Genomic DNA, 15,517 nt, shown 5'->3' on the forward strand with positions numbered 1-15,517 from the left:
GGCATTTGCAATCACAATCAATAAAGCTCAAGGTCAATCTTTAGAATTGTGTGGTTTAGATTTAGATGCGGATTGCTTCTCACATGGATAACTGTATGAGCGTGTTCCCGAGTCGGCAAACCAGATAGCCTTTATATCTACGCAGACAGTGGAAAAACAAAAAATATTGTATATCCACAAGTATTGCAAAATTAAACTTCTATAAAACGTATGCTTTGTTTTGTTTCTCATTTCTCACCCATGCCACAGCAAAGCGTGGCGGGTACAGCTAGTATTATTATATAATTAAGATATTTTTATCTGCATTTATGCTCCAAAGATGGGAAAGAAATGTAGAGCCTTAGTATACTATTTAGAATTAATTGTAATTTTTTTTAACCATTCGCTGCTTTAAGAGATCATAAAACAGTTTAAATTGTACTTTTAACATATCACAATAAATAAATTAGAACAGAGTAAAATATAATGAGATAAAATAAATTAATAATTATAATATAATAATTTTTAAATTCGTTTATTGAGATGATTAAATTTTAAGTTCTGTGCTGAAATTGATGCTTCATTGCTTAAGGACTGAGTGCATTAGCATCATTGCTTATTAGTTATTTCATTACATTGTTGAACCCCAGATCTGAAACTTAAAAAAACAAGTAACTTTACTGAAATGAACATCCAGATTACTAATGTTCTTTGATGAATGATATTCTGTTGATGATACTTTACTCAGGAGCAGTTAGATAAAACCAAACAAGAATAACAGTAAATATAAGTTTAAAAAACAAAAAACCGATTTCCTGGCATATTTTATCCAGTATGGTTTAAATCCTATTGAGAACCTAAAAAAATCAGGTGCTCTTAACAGTTTATATTTCAATTTATAACAGTTTTATTTGTTAAGATTTAACAATTTATTATTTTTTAAAGTGTATATAAGAAATACTAAATAATGTAATTTTTTTAATAAATTCTATTGATTTTGGCATTTTCAAGATTATTGCTGCTTAATTATGGATAAAAACATTTGTAAATGTTTTACTTCATTCAATTGCCAAAAAAGGTTGTGTTTTTGGACCATAAATGCAAAAATTTTTCAGACCTTCCTCTAGATAATATTTGAAATTCTGCCACATTTTGATATGTTTTGTTGTTAATAAACTTTGAAATGCTTAAATTTGTATTTAGTTTCCATGGACTTTGTTCATACCACATTACTCAGAATTAAATTTTCTACAAGTTTTTATATGTTTATTACTCATTTAACAGTATGCCCAACATAAAATAGTGTTTCTCGACCCTAATCATTTGTCTTTTACCCCATATTTCTCGAAAACTACTAAAAATACAGTTCTGGGACCTATTTTTTTTTTCAGTTTGTGTGATCAGATGTCATTCAGAACCACTAAATTTGCCCTTAATTTGGGTAATATTTGGATGGAATTACAGTTGGGCTTAATTTTACTGAAGGCACAGAAAACAGGGCGAAGTCTTTTGCCAGCCGACAATCGCTAACAAAACAATTTCTGAACCTATGTTTTTAAATAAACTGTCTTCTTTATTTTCACCACCAGAATATGTCCTGAATTTATTACAGTTTTTGTGAATCACTTGTATAAATAAATGTCATTTTATAAATAAATATTCTGTAGCAGTCTGAAAGAGTTGCATATGATAATTTTAAATAAAAGTTTTTTTTAACGAGACAAGTAGTTAATGATCACAATTACTTTTAAATATATTTTATACTATATTTTTATTTAATTAATAGGTATGATGAAAAATATTGGACTATTATGAATCTTGTGTACAAGAAATCAAGAGTGGCTCAGACTTTTCTCTCTAACTACAATAATGAAGATATTGGTGTAGTAAGGTTTAGCTCTCATTCAACTGCAATTTGGACGATATCTCCACCTGACTTAACATCACTAATTGATGAAGCACTTTCATGTAATTACTTTCTTTTATACTCATTTTCACTCTCATTTTAAATATTTTACTTTTTTTGCAGTTTTATAATAATTACATTTATTAGTTTCTTAGAAGAAAAATATTCGTACGGAAATATAATGTCAATGTCATCAATATCATTGTAGAAATGCAATAAAAAGAACCTGTTTAATTAATTTTGAGAACAGTTTGCCATATTACCTAATGTAATAGCTGATGGCAAAACACTATAAACTGGACAGCCAGTATTGTATTTGGGAATTCAGTTTTAACATTTTGATTTAAATTATACTTAATAACTTTTATACTTGATTTAGATTATAACTTTAATAATTATTTCTTGATAACAGCATTTAGATATTGAAAAAAAAAACTTCAAATTTACAAAGTAAACTTTGATCAGCCTGCCTGTAAAGACTTGTTTGAATTATCTCTCTTAATATATTTATTTTATTTTAATTCAGAGTTAGAATGATAACTAATTCAAGCTAAAAACAAGTTATAAGGCAAGAATCTTATTTTGAGACTTAATTTATTAGTTTGTATAACTAGCCACAAATTAATTTGTAGTTATAGTATTAAATTAATATTTCTGTTTTCATGGTATAATGCCTGATTTTATTTTATTATTTAAATTAAAAATGATGGATTTAATTAGAAAATGCTGTCTATTTGTCAATATAATAAGTAAGAAGCAATATTCTTTAAAAAAAAAAATATTGACAAAACATTTTTATATTAAACAATTTGTTTGTAATTTTTTACTTCTTGTTTTTTTTTGTTACTGAATGAGTAATAAACCAATCTGTAAGTTATTTTTGTATAACTAATATTTGTTTTTTATTATATCGCATATTACATTTTTGATATATTTAAGGTACGATAAAGAAATTAAGGGAATATTTTAATTCTTCAGACTATATCTTTTAGGCTTTTTCCCACACAATATCAGACTGACTATAATTTATATATACATATATTATTTTCAGCCATATTAGACAGATACTTCAAATGTGGCAGCCAAGTAATTATGGTATATTTTATTATGAGTGGCCAATTTGTTTTGTTTAAAAATGACAGGTTGTTTAAGTACAGGATTTGCTTTAAAAATGGAATAAAGTGCAGTAAAGTGGTGAAAATGTTACGTAAACAAAATGGGTTTATGAACGGTACAAATGGTTTTAAGAAGGTTGTGAAGGTGATGAAAGGATTGAACGTGCAACACATAAACAACCAATGAAAATATTGACAAAATAAATGACAATATGATCAATAATCATTGAATCATTATTAAAGAAGTTGTTGAAGAGGGGGAGAATCTCTTATGGCTAGTGCGAGACAATTTTGATTGAGATTTTGGATATGAAGCAAGTATCAGAAAAAGTTTTTCCAAAACTATTGAATTTTCAACAAAATCAATATCGTAGATCAATAGTTAACTGACATCGTTGATGACTCAGAATTATTCAAACATGTCACAACAGGGGATGAAACATGGATGTACAATTAGGATATTGACAGAAAGGTCCAGTCATCTCAATAGCAACTTCTTGAAGAACCAAAACTGAAAAAGCACACCAAGTTCGATCTAATGTTAAGATTCTCTTTACTGTTTTTTTTTTTTTTTAAAAACAAATTAATTCGTATCACAATGTTGCTGCATGGTGGTCAAAAAACATTATTATTACTTATCAGTTTTACGCTGTTTACATGAGAAAATTCAAAGAAAATAATCACAAATGTAGGCAAACAATTCTTTGGTTTATACATCACAGTAATGCTTTAACTTATACTTCACTGGTAGTTTGTGATTATTTAACCAAAATTAATACCATACCGATGCTGCAGCCTCTGTATTCTCTAAATATATATTCTCCAGACTTATTCTTCAAAAACATCGTTTGACTTTTTCTTTTTCTACTGATTAAGAGAACTTAGAAAGATAACAATTTGCAATGATATTTGAAATAAAGAAAAAGTTGTTAAGTAAATTTAAGGCTATATGAAAAAATGATTTCTACTAACGTTTTGAGGATTAAAAGAAATGATAAGTGTGTCATATCCATTGAAGAGTACTTTGAGAGGGTAGTATCAGTGTAGAAGAATATGTAAATTCTTTTTGATAAAAACAGAATTTTCATTTTTTTTGTTTTAGGTCCATAGATATTAATATTGATAAATGCTTTAATGATATAAATTTAAAAATTCATGCATATTTATTATTCCAATCTTCTATTTCGTTATAAATGTAGCTTAATTGTAAAGGAAATATAAAATTATTTTTTTTAAATAAGACAGTTAATGTTTTATTCAAAGTTTTTTTTTTATATATTTTATAAAAATACAAATATTTGTAGCATTTAAGTCATTCTGGAATACTTTTCCATCAGATAAACAATAATGTTTATTGTAAAATTAGTTAAATTGATTATGAATAATTAACTGTTAAAAGATTTTTAATTGCAAAACGCAGTTTGAGTTTTAACTTTTTAAAGACCAGGTTGTGGTGGTCAGAACTAAATCTACCACCTGAATTTTTCCAAGTTTTATCACTTACTGAACACATAGACTTATCAACACAATACACATAAACGTAGTGTTCTTTATTTTTGTTACCTTCTTTTTGTAGTTTTACAAATTGTGTTTGATGTGTTACTGAAAACTAAGTACCATTTCTTTCTACCACTGCCACAGAAGTGTGATCACAGCTCTGAGCATGCGCAATCAATCTCATTCTCTCAGTCATTTCAAATAGACACCATTAAAAGTACAGTGATGTTTGTTTAAAGTTGATTGAACATCATTTAAAATGTTCAAGTCAATCAAGAATTCCACTGATTGTAAAACAAAGGCAGTTACTTGATTTCTAAAGCAAGAAATATCAAACCAGCCGATATTTATTGGCAAATTAGTGAAGTTTATGGTAAAAAAGTTCTGAGTGATGGAATAGGTAGAAATTGAGTGCAACAGTTCAAAGTGAGATACAATAATGTATATGAAGTGTATAGGAATGGGCGCCTTTCTGTTGTGAAGAACAATTTGATTACATGATGGGGGAAAAGATTAAAGAAAATGGACAGTTTACAATTTCTTCATTATGTATTGAGTATCCTCAAATTCATGAACAGTTTTGCATGAAATTATAACAAAAAACCTAGGCTCACAAACTCTGCTCTCGTAGGTCACAAAAATGTTGACAGTAGAAACTAGAATTGCTTTAAAATCAACTATTACATTCTGCTCAATCTTTTCTTACCCAATATAAAAATGAAGGTGACAATTTTTTGAGTCGAATAGTGACTGATATCAAGACTTGGGTCTCTTTCATCACCACAGAATCCAAACATCAGTCTACGGAATGGTAACCCACAACATCTTCAAAAACACTGAAGTTCATAAACCACCATTTCAGCATGAAAAATCGTGTGTAATGTTTTCTGGGATAAAAAATGGGTTTTTTTGGTTGATTTCTTGTCGAGAGGTAAGACTATAAATGCTTTGCTGTATAGTGATACTCTCAGTAATTGCTGTAGCTGTGGGAGAAGTGAGGTAGTTTTCTGTTACGTTGCCAGACGCATAGAGGAAGAACGTATCAATATATGATTCTTATATTTAATTTTAAGTATACATAACAGTTCAGATAAAATTAAATTGCATTACTGTACACAAGAAAATTTGAAATATAGAAAAATCAAGTTTTAAAAAATATACTGCTGAAGTCATTAATTCAATTTTTATTCTAAATAAGGTTTCTGTCTTAATAATTCCAACTTTCATAAAACTATTTATGAAAATAAATACTTGGACTACAGATTGATTGATTTTCTGTAGTGACTTTTGATCATAGTAGTCAATATCTATAAAAAAACAACAAAGACCAGTGCTTTTGTTTGAGCATTTTTCAGAATTAATTTCTGTTATATTTTTGCTTTTATTATTTTATATCATCTAATTTTACTTGTTTGTAATTTCTAGCAAACCCGATGATCATAAAGTTGGATTGGAGGGTATTAAAAGTAACACAGTCACCTGAACAACAAGGAGAAGCAGTTGATGGTGCCGAGACTATCTTATATGCAGATGATCCTAACCGACAACGTCTGGTTGAGATGTTAAAGAATGTAAAATCTGATCCAATTTATCTTCGAAGTATTTTTCCGAAATTTTTAAAAGTGACAAACAGAGGAAATGTTTCACCTATTTCTCAGCTTATGTCGGTTGTAGGTTTGTAATCTAATTTATGTAATTGTTTTATTTTTAAATAAATTTAAGATGTTTAAATGACAGCTTTTAAATCACAAAAACGTAATATTTTAATTACTCATATCATACAGCTATATGTTTAACACATGTAGTATGTTAATAACTATTATTATTTTAAATAATCAGTAACAGTAGTGAACATTTACAGAAATATTAAGTACAGCTCTATTTAAAGAATAAAAAAGCGGTAACTAATACAACATTACAATATCTTGATATTTATTATAAGCTATTAATATCATAGAATAATTGAATTAATGACGATTAATTTATTGTTATTATTAATATAATATTTTTCAGTAAACCTTATGTAACTAAATGTTTTACCTGGTATTTTAGATGATGGTCTTGTACATAACCCATACAGAAATGTATCTGTCCACTTGGAGAGAAACGTAAGTCCAGGTAATGCTACATCAGTCATGTGGTGGGTACTTAAAGAAGACTGTACAGACAAAGTTTATGAAGAGGTACTTAAAAAATTGCCCCATAACAATTGTGAATTTCTTGTTATGTATACATTCAACGACAAAGCATTTCCAGCAACTCTGAATTTCATTTCAGGAAAAGGGTGAGTATAGCATGTTTTTTTTTTTATTTTTACTTTTAAAACATGTGAGTAGAAGATTAATAAACAATTTTTTTAATTGGTAATTTAATAGAAAAAATTTGATTCCAACTTTTTTTTAAATTATTTATGTTAATTTATATTACTATAATTAATTACCATTACCTGATAGAATTTTATTGAAATTTATTTTATTATTGTTACTAGGAAATATAGGAGTCCTACTGACAATAGTAGAGTAGTTTTATGACTGTGGTTTATTCCCTCCTTGATTTGCTGCTGGATTATTGATCAGTAATATCTACTTAATAATTAAGTAGATAAAAGTGTCTTAAGGCAATGCATTTCTTACTCTTCGGATTTTATACTTTATAAGTTTAAAACAAGTTATAGATCATAATTTTTTTTAATGACCTCCTTTAATGGAAGTTGACAAATGAATGTATTTTAATTAAACATAATTTACACAGTTGAAATTTTAGCAATCTCTTTGTTGGAAATATTTACTAGCTGGCTCCCTCTTGACAAAAAATAGATTTTTCAGATTTGTGCACTCAGAATGCACAAAAAAAATAATTGGACAACAAATTAAACCTCCTCTCCTCTGTTTCCCTTCTGGTAGAACATTTTTTTAGTTTATATGATTGGTTTAAGCAAAAGGTTACAAGCTCTTAAATTAAATACAGTGGTAATAACTGAAAGAAACTTTTCTAAAACTTTAAATAAGAATTCCTTCCTTTATCTCAGAGAAACACTTTCTTGTAATTTATATACTTCAGATGAATTTTAGAAAATCTTTCAGTAGACTAAAATTAAAACAAATAAAATCTGAAATAATTTTTGTACATAATATTTTTTGTAAGTTGGGCTGAGGGTTCACTTTCACATTATAAGATCTAGTACCCAAAGGAATACCAGGTAGTTCAGCTGGTAACTTACGATTTTAATGTGTTTAGTGAAAATTGGATTTTTATACTGTATACCTAAATTTCATGAAATTTATTTTATTAATATAGTAAAATACTTTATTTTACTGCAATGAATGCTGAACCATACACAAGCTAGTTGTTCATGTTTATCATCTCTGGACTATTCAATTTGTTTAATATTTTGTGATTTCTTCACTTTTTTCTGGGATTAAATATAGATTACTCTTAAAATAGGCATCTGTGGTGTATTTTTTTTTCATTGATGGAGGGAAAAGCTCTACCAGTCACCATCTGCTCGCACAAAATGGCACCGTTAGGTTCTTACCAACTAAAACCCCCTCCCCTTCAGCAACACACATAGACTGTACCCACCAAAAAGCATAACTCCATCTATGGTGCGAATTACAGGATCAGTGCCAGTAGGAGACGTCGAGATAGCGAAGCCCCACGGGGATCAATGGAACTGCGCCCATCCACAACCGGTCGCAGATGAACACACCCTCCCCACCATAGGCTGCCCCTCCATCATACTCTTGTTTCCTCCCCACAATAATGCACATTGCCATGATGTGAACAGCATGGTTGTTGGACTGAAAGCGGCAGCAGGAACTCAGTGAAGTCTCACAGACATCAATGGAGAATACACATCTATGTCAATAAGGGACGAGCACCTTCAACCTTTGCAGACTGTCCCCCTATCCTACTATTCTGCCACCTTTCCCACAATGATGTTCCTCACCATAGTAGAGACAGCATTCCACTTTTTGGTGGAATCAAGCATGACACCAACAGTACTGAAGTCAAGAAGACCTGTCACCGCTACACACTGCATCCTTGAGTCTGTCCACATATTGTACATGAAGATAACATGCTCGACATCAAGGGCGCTGCAGTATGGGGACAAATTGTCTTTGCTGTGCCCACAACCTGAAACAACTATGCCCCAAGAGAAACTGGGTTAAGAAATAATTGACTTCCTCATAACCCCTACCGATTCATGGCGCGACTCAATTAATTAATTTAAACGTCCATCTACCCTTCACTCTTGTCTCCTACTTGATCTGTCACCAGTTCAGAAGAATATCATAGGACAAGGTCCTTCCTTCCTTCGGTAGCAGTCATCCCTGAATCTGACCAACAGGTCCATTGGCAGCATACTGGCAATGAAGAACTCTGTCTCTGACTAAATACAGTCCTGTACCCAGAGCAGATTCTCAGAGACATCTTTCTCTGAACCCCTTTCAGGATAAATCTAGCATGTTCAGTGTTCAGGGCCCTTATTCAAGCAGGAGCTCCCCATACAGCATTGAGTTGATGACTCTTGAATAAATACACTGTTTAGAAGACTTAAGACCGCGGACATTACTGAGGAGCCTGCTCATCATGGTCACAGTCTTCTCTATCCTCATTACGGTCTCCTAAAGAAACCCTTTCCATTTAATCAAACCCCGAGGTACGGGGTACATTTAATCAAACCCCGAAAGGCAAGAGGCCCCACTCTCTGTTTTCTGTTCATTACTAGCACCTTGGTCTTCTTCAAAGTCAATTCCAGCCCTTTATTAAGTAGCCAGCCACTGACTAGCCTGATGGTTTCTTTACCCCTGTCCAGTACCAACTGCTCAATCCTGCCCACCACTATCAGAACCAAATCATCAGCAAATGCAACAGGAACAACTCCTTCAGGAATGCAAGCCTGAGGACCCAATTATAGTTCATATTCCACAATCGGGGTTCCAGAACAAAACCCTGTGGCACACCCCGATTGACTAAAATCTGGCCCAGCTACTGAAACCAGATGCGACAATAATGCTTCAGCAAAAATAAGATACAGCACCCTCCTTAGGTGGGCATCAATCTCCTTATCTGTGAGTTAGTCGAATATCAATGACCATAATAGGCTGTTGAAAGTATTCCTAATGTCAATCAAGATGAGCACTGGAATGTTCCTCCTGTGTCTCGACTCAACCACCACCTGACTTTCTTGATGATGGTCTGGTATCCCTATCCTCAGATGTCACTGTCGATTTATTCACAGAGCTGTCTCCAAAAATCTTTTTTGGGTCTGAAGATATCCAGCTTGTACTCTTTTCTGACCTCAATGAAACAGGCCCTCTCCCACTCTTTCCTAGCGAGATCACTTCCTCGGTTTAATCTCTGGGGAACATGCTGCCCTCCTTAGCTCGTCCAGTCCAGCCGACCACCATATATCTACTTGACCGTTGGTAGACTTCTAACGAAAACCCCCCATAGCCTCACAGATCCCCGTAACCCCCTCCACAAGGACATCCGGCCTCATCTCGTCCTCCTGATATAGTCTAGCCATGATTAGATCCTGAAATCTAACACAGCCTTCTATAGACACTACCACCTGGTCGTTACTATCCCTTCTCAGGACAGTGGCATCCACCTTGAAAAGCGTAATGTAGTGATTGCTTAGAGAGATCTCATCCAAGACCTCCCAAAAGCTGACCCTACATGCTTGATCGGCACTGACAAGAGTCAAATCAATCCACGAATGACCACCTGCCCCCTCAAACGATGCCACCTCAGACAATCACCTGCCCTCACAAGACTGCCATTGTTAAGACAAACTAACCTCATCACATTCATCAGATCATTCAGCATAAACCCCTGAGGTTGTCAACTGCAGCACACCAGACATGAGGCCTTGCATTGAAATCCTAGTGATCATGACTACTACACCTCATGATACGGCTACTACACCTCCTAATCTCAGAAAACAGACCATCAGCAAACACCCTGAAGTTGGCAGCAGAGAAATTAGGCGAGCAGTAGCAGCTGAATTACACCAGCTGACTCACATCAACCCATACAATAAACAGTAAGCCCATAAACAACGGTATGCTTGCCTTGACTGTACGATGGGCAGTGTCTTTCCGCACCACACTCGGTCAACAATCGACCTCCACTACAGAGATGTTGGGTTCAGATACCTAAAACAAGTTTACACCCCTCCTGATAGCCACCTCCCAACACGTGTCCATTGATGTGCGACTCCAGTTGCAATTGACTTGTAAGATCCTCATTTCCTATGTTTGCTGACCTTGTTTCCAATCTACCTTGACACCACATAGGGCACACACTAGCTTACAGGGACACTGTTCTCTTTTGTGCCCTGCTTTACCATAATTAAAACATAAATTAAATTGATCAGGTCCCTGGCAGTTAGCAGCAACATGTCGTCAGGCCCCCAGCATTTAAAACATCGTTCCTGCCCTTCCCTCTGTTGAATCAACAGAGGACCCAACAGTCCTAATCCTACCCTTATTGGTGAAACTTCTTCTTTCTGCCCTGGCAGAAAGAATGAGTGATGCATTCTTCATATCACCAAAGGACAGTCTCACTGATGATAAGTTAAAAGACGCATTAGGTCAATTGCTGAGACTACACCTTGCCTAATCGCCCCCTCATCAGTCATACAGTTGAATTCCTTAATTTGGACAACTGCTTTTCTATTCACCCTCCTGTGGAAAGATATGTTAATCCCAACAACGTATTCGTGCAAAACAACCTTTAGAGACTCCTCTGCCTTGCCTCACTTCTGACACAGATGCACAATTCCTTATTATTCCCTTTTCTCAGAGAGGAGAATTTGTCAGTATCTTGTTTCGGGACTTTTTCTTAAATGGTTTTTAGAATATTTGCATAAGATAGGCCACCTGTGTTTACTCATACAAGTGGCCTTGACTGGACAGAGCTTCCTGATTCCATAGAATTGGCCCCCTTTGAACCCATCTTCTTCTTAACTTCTCTGTGAAATGAAACTTCAAAGGAGAGCTCCTTCCACCTGCCCACATAGTACAACAGATGTCTAGTAGTCATACCGTACCCATCCTGCATCCCAAAGACAAGGTTCCAAGAACTACCCAAAACCATTTCCATCTCCTGCCTGATCGCTAGATTAGACCTCTCCTCACTCTCTGCTGTTTATTACCACTATGAAGGCAATAACTCCTGAGATCAAGTTTGTTGTCCCCCATCAGAATATTGATGCATTGTTAATATCTCTAATGAGGTCTTTGCCTTAATTTTAGCCTCACAAGGCGCAGGATCTCTCCTTTGCCTTCCTGGAATATTCTGTATCACTGGCCAAATCATATATATATATATATATATATATATATATGAGAAAGGTGTCTCTATCTTTCATAGAGAACACCAACTCCTTCATCTCAATTGTTTTCTTATACAACTTCGAGGGCCATCTCCTCATATCTAGTCAGATAACCCCCTCATTAGGAGCTCCTTTTTTTGAGAAGAGCTCTAACATCTGTTACATCAACCTTCATTTTGGTCTGAACCGCAACAGATATAGACTGATGCATTGTTGACTACACAATTATTATCCCCCAACTTGCCTTTTAAACTACTAAGCTGTGCAATGAGCCTACCCAATTCCAGCTCAGCCTGCGTTAATCCCCTTTGGTGTTTCTGTCCACATGACTGGATCGTCTTGGCAATGTTCACAATCCTACCAACAAGCCCATCTCTGTTGTATTTTGTAGTTCTTAATGTAATATTAATTTAGATAAAAGCTAGATGAGCCTTTGAGTTAATGAACCACCACCTGATCTATGCAGGCTACACTCTGTAATAAAATATTCATCATTTTATGTTTATTATTTGAGTAGCATTTTTTTAAAGCTTATTTTAATGTTTTCAGAACCAATGAGTTAAATATTAATCTTTTATATTTGACAAAGAATCTTTTTTTATTTACAAAGAATATTACTTATAACAAATTTTATATGCCACCTCACATAGCCAACAATAATCATGATGATAAAAAAGTTACATTTTACTCTAGGTGTGTTATTAATGTTTCATTCTAGTTGTGTTGAATTACAAAGAATTAAGAAGCACAGATAGGCCTAAATATCTCTAGGTAAGGCTTTTATTTCAGCCAAGATTACAGACAAGCCCAGTTTCACAGAGCTTTCCTGTCAAACCACTCAAATTATAGAGAACTCTATTCCTGTAAAAGTTATCATATCTTTAACACAGATCAAGTGAGAATGTAGCCCTATCTCCAGCACACTATCAGGATGGAAGAGATTAAAAGTAAGAGAAAATGGTTAATAGTAAAAATGGAAATCAACAGACAGGTACTGCAAACCTAGACAAAGAACCACACCCAGAGACATTTCTGTGGGTTTTACTCAGGCAATGACTATCCATCTTATAATCCCCCAGAAGATTAGGATAATCTTTTACTAGGATGTACAGTTTATTACTGAGATGATTGTATGTTAATTAGCCCAAATGTTCAGCTACAACAAACCAGTTTTTCTCTAGATACAATAGGACTGCCTGAGAAAACCCTTACCCATTACAATAATTTTATGTCACTTCAGTAAGTATGCAACAGTCATAAAACAATAAAAACTATAAAATATTTGGCCAAATAACCGCTGGAAAGTATTCACATTAGTTACTGTTATACTAAAATTTCATATAAAGAGAGCATGAGTGATGATTTGATTACACTGAAATCTTGTTTTTTTTTTTTTTAAATATGATTTCTTCTTATATTGTATTAATTAAAAGCATTAAAATACATAATTTTATTTATACATGTTTACTGCTGTAAATACTGTAACTGTAAATAGTGTTTGCAAATAGACTCAAATTTTTCTAAAACTTATGATTATAATTATTGTTAAAATTATTTTTACTTATTTTAAGTATTATTTCTTATTGTATTTGATTAAGTTCTTCTACAAAGATGTAATTTTCATGATTAAATTTTTGGTGGTATCTGCCCTTAGGTATTCAAGTTTTTTTTTACAATTTGTTAACCTACAGATCTATAATGTATATTACTGTGAACATTTATTCAGCAACTGAAAAAATTGTCAACTACTTTTTAACATTTCTAAGTTATGCCAATAAATAGTCTGACTTAAAATGCATTAAAATCAAAGAAATCACTTCTGCTAATGAGAAATTTTTTTCTCTTTATTTTATTAAAATTAATTAAATATTTTTAACATAAAGAAACTAAAATGCTTTTAATAATTTGTGTGTGTATGCAGACACATTCATATTGATAATCTTGAATTGAATTGTTTCATAATTTTGCAGAAACTATCACCTTTTGTTTTACAGGGTGGCACATGAAATGACCAACATTTAGTTTTGTTAAAAAAAATTTATTTGAATCGCAATACAGAAAAGTAAAATACATGTTTACTATATACCTGGAGATTACATTCTGCTTATCACTTGCTCAATATGACCGCCATCACATTTAGCAACTTCTTCAACATGAAGCTCTTATGTTGTTAATAACTCGACGACACATATCCTCGATTATCTTGTTGCACAAGATAATTTTCTTGTTGATTTTCCTGGACTCCTCAGCAATGCTATTCTGACAACATCAACATTCTGTGGAGAACAAACATTAGCAGACTGTTCGCACTTACTCTCAGATACTGAACCATCACTATTAAATTTTTTGTAAGTCTACGTATTGTTTTAAATGAGGGCAACCACTTTGAAAATGTGCACAAAACTATCTTTGTGTAATGGCCACACTTTTTGTTTCATTAAAAATTAACAGTCTTTACACGCTGTTCAACAATCAGTCTTCCTTTATCAGCCATTTTGGAACGATACACAAACAGCGCACACGGAAAGAGAAGAAACTAATATTCATGAACTGTTGTCACTTCTGCCAACATAAAACGAATTAATCTAAATAATTATTGCCACAACAAATGTTAGATCATTTCTTGTGCCACCCTGTTAAATTTTAATGAAGTAAAAAGAAACTAGCATAAGTTATGTATATTGAAATCATACAGAAAAGGAAATAATAGGAAAATGTTATAAAACTATTCTCCCTGATTGTGCAATTTGGATACAAGTTGTAATAAAAAGAAACTTTCTTATTAAACACATAGAAGACAAATTAAAAATACTTATTACAAAAAAATTAACCAAATACAACAGAAATATAAACTAATGTGATGGCATCATTCTAGTTGAATGTCGACAAGTATTATATGCATTGGAAATAGCACCCACATTAAAAAATTGATATAGTTTGTTTTGTGTTAAAATAATCCAATTCATAGAACTGATATCAATATATATATATATATATATATATATATATTGTCATTCAATAATGAATATGGATTTGTACTGTCATTCAATAATGGAACTAAAAGATATATAAATTATTTGTTTGTGTGTTGGATTTTCTGTTTCAGTTTAATATTTGCTTGTGTATTCTATATAACACTACTTCTTGATCTATGTAATTTTGTTGTTACATTTTCATGTATTTGTTAGTGATTCTAATACAATAATCTTTAATAACATAACATGATCATAATTGTCAAATGATTGTTTTTTTTTCACAAAAAGTAGCATATTTTTGCAGGAGGTAGTATGAGAATAGAATTTCTTTAAAGGGTTTATAGGAATCTATTGAATAGCATGACACATGTGGTAGCACTTTAAATTATTAAAAATTGTAAATTACTTTCAAATTAATGGTTCTTGTTCTTCCAGAGCCCTTCTGAAGCTAGTTACCATATCTTCTTCATTGTAGTTTTCAGTAGCAATAGTGCCTATCTTAAAAAGGTTAGGAAACTCTGTATGTAATTAAAAATTTATGTTGTTTTGAAACAAAATACATAAGATCATAGAGAAAACTTTATAAAACTAATTTATTTGAACACAACAATCCAAGAATTTATTATTAATTGAACTCCATTGATGATATTAAAGGCTGCTCTGGACAGATGGGATACTTATTTCCTCTCAGGTACACATA

General features: G+C 32.4%; 1 protein-coding gene across 10 annotated transcripts in view; it reads left to right on the plus strand.

The window, feature by feature from the left end:
• Piezo (piezo type mechanosensitive ion channel component) overlaps positions 1-15,517 on the plus strand; it is a 481,248-nt gene that overhangs the window by 430,392 nt on the left and 35,339 nt on the right. For all 10 annotated transcript variants that reach the window (XM_075356335.1, XM_075356333.1, XM_075356336.1 and 7 more), the window contains 3 exons: positions 1,766-1,947; positions 5,923-6,171; positions 6,550-6,781. In XM_075356335.1, the coding sequence (XP_075212450.1) occupies positions 1,766-1,947; positions 5,923-6,171; positions 6,550-6,781 (663 nt within the window). The remainder of the gene's footprint in view (positions 1-1,765; positions 1,948-5,922; positions 6,172-6,549; positions 6,782-15,517) is intronic.

The sequence above is a fragment of the Lycorma delicatula genome, chromosome 2 (genome assembly GCF_047948215.1).
Source record: "Lycorma delicatula isolate Av1 chromosome 2, ASM4794821v1, whole genome shotgun sequence".
In the NCBI taxonomy this organism is placed as follows: Eukaryota; Metazoa; Arthropoda; class Insecta; order Hemiptera; family Fulgoridae; genus Lycorma; species Lycorma delicatula.